This window comes from Montipora capricornis, chromosome 7 (genome assembly GCF_036669925.1).
Source record: "Montipora capricornis isolate CH-2021 chromosome 7, ASM3666992v2, whole genome shotgun sequence".
Lineage (NCBI taxonomy): Eukaryota > Metazoa > Cnidaria > Anthozoa > Scleractinia > Acroporidae > Montipora > Montipora capricornis.
Window position 1 is genome coordinate 25,757,045 of NC_090889.1, and position 9,728 is coordinate 25,766,772.

The 9,728-nt window shown below is 37.4% G+C and overlaps 1 protein-coding gene across 1 annotated transcript in view; it reads right to left on the reverse strand.

The window, feature by feature from the left end:
• Positions 1–137: 137 nt before the first annotated feature.
• The window catches only part of LOC138056577 (uncharacterized protein C12orf56-like), a 20,121-nt gene continuing 10,530 nt past the window's right edge, over positions 138–9,728 (reverse strand). Inside the window, exons 3-11 of the mRNA XM_068902400.1 lie at positions 8,524–8,597; positions 7,784–7,922; positions 7,522–7,628; positions 5,296–5,385; positions 4,540–4,693; positions 4,093–4,167; positions 3,878–3,955; positions 768–946; positions 138–503 (exon numbers count right to left, since the gene is read on the reverse strand). Coding sequence (XP_068758501.1) covers positions 365–503; positions 768–946; positions 3,878–3,955; positions 4,093–4,167; positions 4,540–4,693; positions 5,296–5,385; positions 7,522–7,628; positions 7,784–7,922; positions 8,524–8,597 — 1,035 coding nt within the window. The 3' untranslated portion in view covers positions 138–364. The remainder of the gene's footprint in view (positions 504–767; positions 947–3,877; positions 3,956–4,092; positions 4,168–4,539; positions 4,694–5,295; positions 5,386–7,521; positions 7,629–7,783; positions 7,923–8,523; positions 8,598–9,728) is intronic.

The following is a 9,728-nucleotide window of genomic DNA, read 5'->3' on the forward strand; positions in this document are numbered from 1 at the left end:
ATTGCAATGTTTAATGTGGTAGATGTGGGAGCCAGTCAATATTCTGACATGTTGGATTTATAGGATTTCTTATTCCAACACACCCCAGAAAGATTAAGAACACAAATTTTATCCTCCCCTCAAAAACTTCACAACACTGCCACAGCAACATGTACATTTATTTAAATAACTCTACATCTGAAATTTATTAACACATGCTTAACAAATAAATAAAGCTGAATAAATACATTGCAATAAAAATAAATAAATAAATAAAATAATAGAATGTGATAGAGAAAAATCACTGAAGAGAAGTCATTGAATTTGTTCCAGGAAATTTACAATAAATTTGACATTTTCTAGAAGTGGTTAGCACTATTTTTTGTCATTTACAAATCGATTGCTGAATAGCCCTCCTATTTAAAACAAAACTTGTTACTTTCTCTAGTAGTTCAATTGTGGGACGTGTTAGTGGAAATTTGGAAGGAAGTTTTTTCTGTACAACTGGTTTCCTAATGTAATATCTGCAATGAGAAATTTTAAAAACAAGTAATTAAGAAGCACAGGTAAAACGTTGGGGTTGTGTAAACCTCAGATTATATATTTACAGGAAATTAAAACTTCAAATTTTTCAACTGAAAAGCCAATCAAATATTAAAATCTGAAATTTGCACCTTTCATTAATTAATTTAGTAAGACAAAACTCCCTTCTAAAAAATGGAGATCAATAATTAACAATATCTAATAGGGGCTGGTTCAGGCGTAAAATGGTTTATATATATAATTACCTAAATTCTTCCGCATATCCTTCTTGAATGTGAGTTGCAACCAAAGTGCTGTATTCAAGGAAGTTCTTAAGAACAAACAGCTGACGATAAAGCAATACTGCATCTGATGGACATAGGTACTTTTCAGCAGAAGAAACTAAAGATGTAAGCCTTGCCATAACTCGATCCACAAATGGCTTCTGAAAATCAAAAGGTTAGTGTGAGGGGATATAATAATAATTTAATAATTTATTCACTTATATAGCACCCTTTAACATTTCCAGAATGATCAAAGGTGCTTTACAATCCACGAAAACTAATATTTACAATAGATAATTACAATAAAGTTGCTATTTACAATAGATAATTACAATAACAGTACAAAAATAAATTAATAATAATAAATAAATTATGAATAAATGAATGAATGAATAAAAAGTACATAAATAAAATACAAAATACCGATAAGATCGTAATGCAAATCTAAAACGCTAGCTTAAAAAGATAAGTCTTAAGAGATTTCTTAAATAGTGCTAGCAAATCAATCGTGCGGATGTGCGCAGGTAAGCTGTTCCACAGCGCAGGCGCAGAGGCATGAAACGAGCGGGCACCTAAAGTTGTGCGCATAACCCCTTTTGGGCTTTCTAAAAATATTGTATCATTATTGCATAAATTATGAATACCTAGATGATGATCTAATACAGATCAGGTTACTTAAATAACTAGGAGCCATGCCATGAATAGCCTTAAAAGTAATCATCAAGATCTAATGAATTGAATACGATAATTTACTGGCAGCCAATGAAGGTTGTAAAGTACAGGACTAATGTGATCGAATTTCATTGTGTCCGTTATAAGCCTGGCTGCCATATTCTGTATGCGTTAACGTTGTAATTTTGATAGCTGGTACTTGGGTAACCCATATAATAGACTATTGCAATAATCCAGCCTTGAAGTTACGTAAGCATGGACTAATGATTGTCTGCATTCCTTAGATAAGTATTTCGATATACGCCTTAGAAATGTTATGAATGTGGTAGAAGGAGGCCTTGCATATATATCTGGTTAATATGGCTGTTCATCCCGAGAGATTCGTCTAACATAACGCCGTCTAACATATCAGTGTTTCTTTTTACCTTAAGACAAAATGGGTGCTCCATTCAACTGCAGCCAAATGTTAGAAAATATGGTTTGAAAGCCTGAGTTTATAAACTCTCGACGAAATGGTGAAAACCTTAATTACTTAGAATTCTGAGGTTGTGTCCAGGGAATAAAAAAAAGCATGCTGAAAAAGACAACAGTCAATACTAAATGCAAACAGATGTATGGGGAATTATCCCTGAAGAAAATGTTATTATTATTACCATAGGCAGCCTAAGTTTGCGTCACTAGAGATAGAGCGTGTAATAATTAATTACTAGTGGGAAGATGACCTTTGAGTACAAGCGGTGTTGCTTTACAGGCAGCCGTTGAGAATTTAAACGTTTTATAAGACTTTGTATGGGAATTAAAATACCGTTGATTATGAAGCCTAAAAAACGCTCAATTTAACGATCATTCAATAAAATGAATAAAACTGACTCACCTCTGGTGTATTCTTGTGCGTTTTGGTTTCTTATTTTACCGTTTCGGGAATTCTGTGTTTTCAAGGCAGCACACTAAGATTTCAGCCGTAGTCAGCTCAGAGGCGCTTTCCGCCTCAAAAATCCATCCCAGCCGCTATTTTTTCATGCAAAGTTTATAATGCCCTGCTCGTAACGGAGCTGTTCGAGGCACCGCTGTGGGGATGGGGTAAGTGTTGTACATGAAATGACTGTACCTCATCGGGTGGAGTTAATTTGACCTCGGACCCAAGCTCCGTGACCATTCAAAAGATCACCAGCTCTTAAATTCATCAGCTATCGTGGAATCGGAAGCAGAAAATGCTCAGTTCCAGCCAAGTGCGTGGGGATTTTTGACGATGAAACATTCACCGAGGTTCGCAAATGATGGGGCTTTAGCTTTGCATGAAAAAGTCGCGGCTGGGATGGATTTTCGAGGTGCAAACCGCCTCTGAGCTGACTATGGTCGAAATCTTAGTGTGCTGTGCCTAGACTTCATCTTAGAACAGTGAAAACACAGAATTCCCAAAACGGTAAAATAAGCACCAAAAAGCACAAGAATACACCAGCGGTGAGTCAGTTTTATTCATTTTATTGAATGAACGTTAAATTGAGCGTTTTTTAGGCTTCAAAATCAACGGTATTTTATTTCCCATACAAAGTCTTATATTGCGTTTAAATTCTCAACGGCTGCCTGTAACGCAACACCGCTTGCACTCAAAGGTCATCTTCCCACTAGTAATTAATTATTACACGCTCTCTTGTGACACGACCTTGGGCTGCCTATGTTATTACAAGTGAAATTGGTATACAAGTGAAATCAAGAGGAAAATGACAATTGCAACTAAAAAAAGTTAGAAAAAGCACTTTACCAAATAGACCATTTTCAAATTCTCACGGCTGGGCTGGATCTAGAATTAAATGGAGGCTAGTGTGGGCAAATCTCTTTTCAAATGCAAATAATTATAAATTTGCCAGCATTTGCCTCCATTTCATGCTAGATCCAGTCCAGATGTGAGAATTTGAAAATGGTCTATTGAATATTACTGGATTTCAGTGAGGGTTCCATAATCCGTTTAAGTGAAATAAGAATCTTCTACACCAGCTGGTTAACACAAAAGTAACTTACATTGTAAGAGAATATTTGGGTTTTCTTTTACCATTTGTGAGCGCAATCTAAATTCTTGCGCTGGATACATTTTTTTGAAAATTCATACGTCAGTCATCAGCTGGTCACACGTACAGAGGATTCATGCATTATTTGTTTGGATGAGAGGCTTTTTTCGAGGACATTTTGTACATTTATACTTTTGTCGTCCAAAGTTTGCCATAAAATTTATTTTTCCTCGGAAAAGCCTAAAGTGCTAGTTTTGGGAACATACATTGTAACTTTAACTCATTAACCCCTGAGAATGACACTTAACAGATTTTACTCTTTCTAAACGCCAGACGATTTTACTCGTCAATGGGGGGTGAGGGGGGGGGGGGGCATCCTAGGACTTTTGAGGTGTGAATGGGTTAGAGACTCACCGTTTGTTCTTGAGCTTCAAGGATCTTCATGAGCCAAAAAATATTTAGAACATTTCCTTCTAATGAAAAGCAGTTTGCCTGGAAAATAGTAAAAACAGGTTGTTGATGAATTAATTTAATGTACAAATCTGCAAAATACTGAGGACTTACTTAAGTACAACAAGTATGTATATACAACTCAAAGGACGTTTAAACAATAGTGCAAGCCTCTTTACCTGGTGCACGATGCAAATGAGCTCAAACAAAAGGGATGTAGCACTGTCCATCACTTCAATCAATAATTTATTCATCTAAAAACAAAGATGATAAGTAAACAATTATCTGAGATATAAAGACAACGTAATTACAGCACTTAAAGACCAACTGCACTTTGTTTTACACAAATCATCCTTGTCATCATCGATATCAGCACCATCATCATATCATTGTCATTAATTAATATCACTATGATCTAAATGGCAACTTATGCATTGACATTATAAGTACTTTGCTTCTGATGAAACTCTGCCACTAAAAGACCAGACGGATTGTGTCAGCAGTAGGTTTTGGTCTTGCCAAACTTTAAAGTTGTCATAAGACAACTTGTAAAGCCTTAATTCTTTCGAATTCATTTACTTTGATTCTTAATTGATTAATTAATCGACTTAGATTGATTTGATTACCTCCTCATCTCCTGAGCCCACGGTGAATGTATTCCTGTTAGCGCCTGATAACAGCAGTTTTGCAGCAGGGGAGATTTCAGGTACTCCGGGTGATTGTCCTGTAGTTAGTGGATGGATGACAAGTGTTCTTAAGAGATCTTTGATTGAACGGCCCCTAGAAATAAAAGTTTGGAAGACAAGTATTGAAAGTGAGGATTCTGTGAGAAACATCTTGCCCCATCCTGCCCTTCAATAAATAATTTATCATTCATTATTGTTCTGAACCATGATATGGAAAAGAGAATGCACTTAATATAGCGACCTACAGGGGAGTTTCTCAAAAGGCTGAAAAGCAATTCTTGAAACTGATCAAACTATAAAGATTTACTTTGACTAACAGTGCAAAGATCTATGAATGCATGGAGACATTACTTTTTCCTTTCAAAGATAAAAGGGGATGCTTAATAGGCCACTTTTGATATATTAAAATTCATCTTGAAAGAGAGGTTTAGAGGACATAGACAAAGGAAATTGGGTGATATGCTAATATCTTTCACATTTTATTCCAACTTGCTTCTGTTGTTTTTGTCCTAGCTCTGCCTCACTATCAAGCTGAATATTGATATTTCGAAAATGGCCTACTATCACGCAAAATATGTCAGAAAAGCTTTGGCACTTAATTTCGCAAAATGGCCTAGGATACAGTAATGTGTGTACTGTAAACTTTTAACTTGACTTTGTTGCCAATTTTTCACAGGACTGCAAATCAGGACTTACTTGTGATCTTTGATGACTGTCAACCTAGTAGAGAGGATGTCAGTCTCTTGAAAAAAGCAAATAAATGCTTGTAACAACACAACAACATAGCTGCATGGGAACAAAATAATAATAAAAGTAAGAAAATTAATAAATTATTATTGAAAGTCATTCTTCCAATTGAAAGTTTCATAAATTAAATGGTTCACACTTCAACCAGGTACGTTGACAATTAGACATGCTCCTCTAGCTGGTTTGGAGAAGTCTAAAATTAATGTTAGTTGCACCTCACAGCCACAACGTTTTGACACTCTTGTTTACTGTCTTCATCAGCTATTGCAAGAGTCCTCACTGATTACATCTCATTGAATCATAATCGTGGTAATGGGTAATGGGATCCCCACATCGGAAGGCATGCTGGAAAATCTCATGGGCGACGAGTTAATGGCCCTGGAAATTCAGATGGGAGGGGGGTTCTCAACCTACAAATTCTTCCTAGGGGGGCTACTTTCATTGATGAACGCTAAGTTTTGATAACTTTGAAGTACTACTTTGTGTTTTCAAATTGCCTTATTTTTTCAATCTACATGTACAAACATCTTACCACATATAAAGTTTCCCTCAATAGCAGAGATGCCAACCTATGGAGATCTAAAATCTGGAGATTTTTTCCTTCTGGGCTCCCCACCCCTCCCCCTCTTCTCCCCCCAAAAACGCACCCACCCATCCCCCAGCAGCTCCTTCAGAATACCCGAATATTCTGCCGCCATTGTGAATTTGCGGGAAAACAGGGTACTTATGTCAATAATTTTTATTGGTTAATCGGAGATCCAATCAAACAATCGGTTATATGGCTATGATAGCTAAAGGAAGCCATTTTGTTTAGTTCTATTAACGTGTGTTTAAACTCAGAGATGAAGAAATGCATTAAGAAACAATGAAACGAGTTAGAAAAAATCGATAAAATCGATTTTTTTAAAACTGTGGGGATGCAATTTGAGTCTAGAATGGAGAAACGTCTGTGAAAGGTTCAGAGTCGTTTTTATCCGGGAGATTTAATGACCCGTACGGGAGACCGGGAGATTCGTTCCGTATCCGGGAGAGTTGGCACGTATGCAATAGACTCCATTACTCATGTAAAAGAGGTCCAATACTGACGATACTGACGTGATATATGTCGAAAACATTCAAGTGTTCAACGAGTGCTTTTTAAATGTTGTGCCCAGGCAAATCATAACCTCGTTCCCAGGGTTCTCTCCTACATGGCCCACCAAGCAAGAAAGAGAGAGGGAGAGACTGGTATGAGAGAGAACCTGGGAACAAAATTGAGTACGTCTGCGTTGGCGGCATAGCAGGCCACAACAAAGAAAACAGCTACTGGTACTTTTGTTTCTAAAATTAACGTAATTGTCATTATTGCATGCATTATATTTACCTTATATTTACCTTTATTGAACTGATCAATTATCGAAAAAAAAACCATTTAGCAAAGAGATCGAAGCGGAGGCGTCAATAGAGAAAGAAGTTTACAGTGAAGGTAGAGTCAACAAACTGAGGGCGGCTTCCGATGGATCACCCTGAACACATGGATAAACCCACATCCTGTTTTCTTCTTGAAAGAAAGGTTTGGCAGTCTTAGTTGATTAAAAGACCCATGGAGGTAAGAGGTAAAAGTAACATTCACTTATCAAAAGATCATAGAAATTAAGCAAAGGCTATAGTCCTTTTGATCAGCCATTGTAAAAGTTAAGCATTCTTGATGGGAAGGTCAAGATGAAATTTGCATTGAAATTTTTCTCCACAAAGGAGATAACTTTTTATTCAAGTGGTCTTCAGATTTTCGATGTACACGATATCTTGCTGTATGTTTTGAATGGCCTAAAAACAATATAAATTCACTCAAATGTAAGGTTGTTTGTAAACTGTGTTAACCTATTAAAATATCATCTTAAATTTCACATCAAACGCACAATCGTGTGTAATTTAACAAAAAGACCACCTAAATGTCACGAAAAGATTTTATGGAAATCTGGATGGGAGGGAGGGGGGGGGGGGAGCTGTTAAAAGTTGGAAATCCCGAGTGGAGGGGGGTCTGGCAGATCTGGAAATCTGGGAGGAAGGAGGGGTCTAAAAAGCGTGCCTTCCATCGTGGGGGTGTGAATTTTTTTCTGGAATAACCCAATGCAGATTGCAGGATAACCTTCACAGAATGTTATGATGATATTCAATGACCTAGTAGGTACTTACTCCAACTCATCTTCTCTGTTGCCTCCTTTTTTAAGTGAAGAACGGTTTGGAGAACTGGGCATATATTTCTCAAGTTGACCCACCATGAAGACAAAGAGATCTGGTGACTAAAAGTAATAAGAGACCTCAACGAAGAGAATGAGGTCTGGCAATTAATTACAGAAAGAGAACTGGTGACTAAACAAAGGAAGAGATCTGGTGACTTAAAACAGCTGTCCAGGACACAAAAGTGTTTTCTTTCACAACAAAAATCAAGAAATACCTTCCAGAAGTATTTCTTCAGATTGAAGCTCTTTTCTGCTGCTGTCAATAGCTCCTGAACAAGAACAAAAGTCGTCTCCATAATGTGGGATTGCAAAATTTCTGTTTTTAGCTGGTTAAACAAATGAAGCAACTGTGAACTGGAAGAAGATAAAAATTTTACCAATCAAGTCAAGTACTTTTTCATTTCAACTCACACAAATTATGATTTACAGGAACTTAATTTGTAGGCAAATTAAATTATGTAAATAACTTAAGTAGATCTATAACAACAAAAGAAATTTACAAATTGATTAAACCAACCAACAAAGCAAAAACAGATCTTTCTTTCATTTGAAGGTTTGATCTTTATCAGGGGCCACAGAGTATGTTTGAAAGTGGTGGTGGGGGAGGGGGGAGGGGAAGGACCACACAAGTGTGAGGGGATGGGGAGAGGGGAAAAAGTCATCAAGGCCTTAAAGGTTAGGATTAAATAAGGCTAACTATATCTTAGGCAAGTTAAAATCAAGTCAATGCAGCGGTTTCTTCTGCGATATTTGGGGGCACTCCAGGGAGGCTTACAGGGGCATTGTCATGGGCTTTGACTTAAGTCGCCTTAAATGGTTATATTAGTAATTAACCATATATTAATCACAGTTGTTTAATCCAAACTTTGAGAATAGGGACAATATTAATTGTGACACTGGAATGTTCTGACAAAACCAAATGGCTTGATCATTATCAAGACAAAGGTGCACTTACTTGTCAACCTTGCTTGAATAGGATGTGGGGGAATTGCTTGATGACGATCTTCTGTCAAAGTGAAGGGTTGACTTCTACACAAACAAAATGTAAAACAAAATTATTGTAATATTGAAAGACTGATGGAGGCACAAGGAGGAAGTTAAGTGTGACCCTGTGTTACATGAGGCATTAAATTGGGTTTCCATGATTTGAATGCTCCAGGTTTAAAGTCCACTCTGACTATCAATAGGATTAGGTTGCCATAGGCACTACATGTATACAAAAATAACAATGAGAGTGTCAGTAGTAGTGCCTATCAACACACTGAATCCATCTGAGCGTGTCAGCTCTTGCTCTTTCACTGCTGACTTTTCTACGGTCTGTATACCCTATAACTGCTGCATTTTTTTGCAACATAAAACACCAGAGAAACCACTCTCAGAGAATAGTCTATATCTAACAAGTTTTTTACAAATTGTCCACCAATCAGCGTGTGTGAATTTCATTGACAGTCACGCGTCCTTGCAAAGTTCGCATACTTGTAAGTTGAACACCGTTGCATGGGTTGTTGAGTTGACGTATTAACACCTAGTTGTCAAAAGTGAAAGTTTGTTGGGTGGCCACAGTAAGGCACGTTGCACTGTAAGTTTTTAGCATTCTTGCCAGACAAATGTTGTAGATTTTTGTAGCAGAACCCTGGATTTTGCCAATGTGAAGTCAAAAACATTCATGGCGTTGGGTCATGTTTCACTTTCCTTTTAAGGTGAGATTAACCTTTCTATCATCCAAAAATGGCATAACTAGTCATGCTAGTTGTCCTGTAGGTACATGAAGCAATCCCATTGAATGCATGCCCCTAAGAGAAAAATCTCAAACAGCACTTTGGGACACCTTCTCGTGTCAAGTATTCTCGACAGTCTTGTAATCCTATGTCGAGTCCACTCAACAACACCACTGAAAGAGCTAGACATAGCAACGGACCAACACATGCACAAGGAAAAAGAAAGGCTTTGACCAGGGTGGGGGAATTGAACCCACAACCTCCAGATTAGATAACAGTTGCTCTACCAAGTGAGCTACCACACCAGACAGGAGCACACATTTGATAGTGCTGAGATGTTATTATCTCCATGACTTGCTCTTGCTCCCACCTGGGCAGTCCTGGCTCAGTCAGTAGGGCTTATGTTTGTTTTAATCCCGCAACTCGCCTAATCTTGTAACTG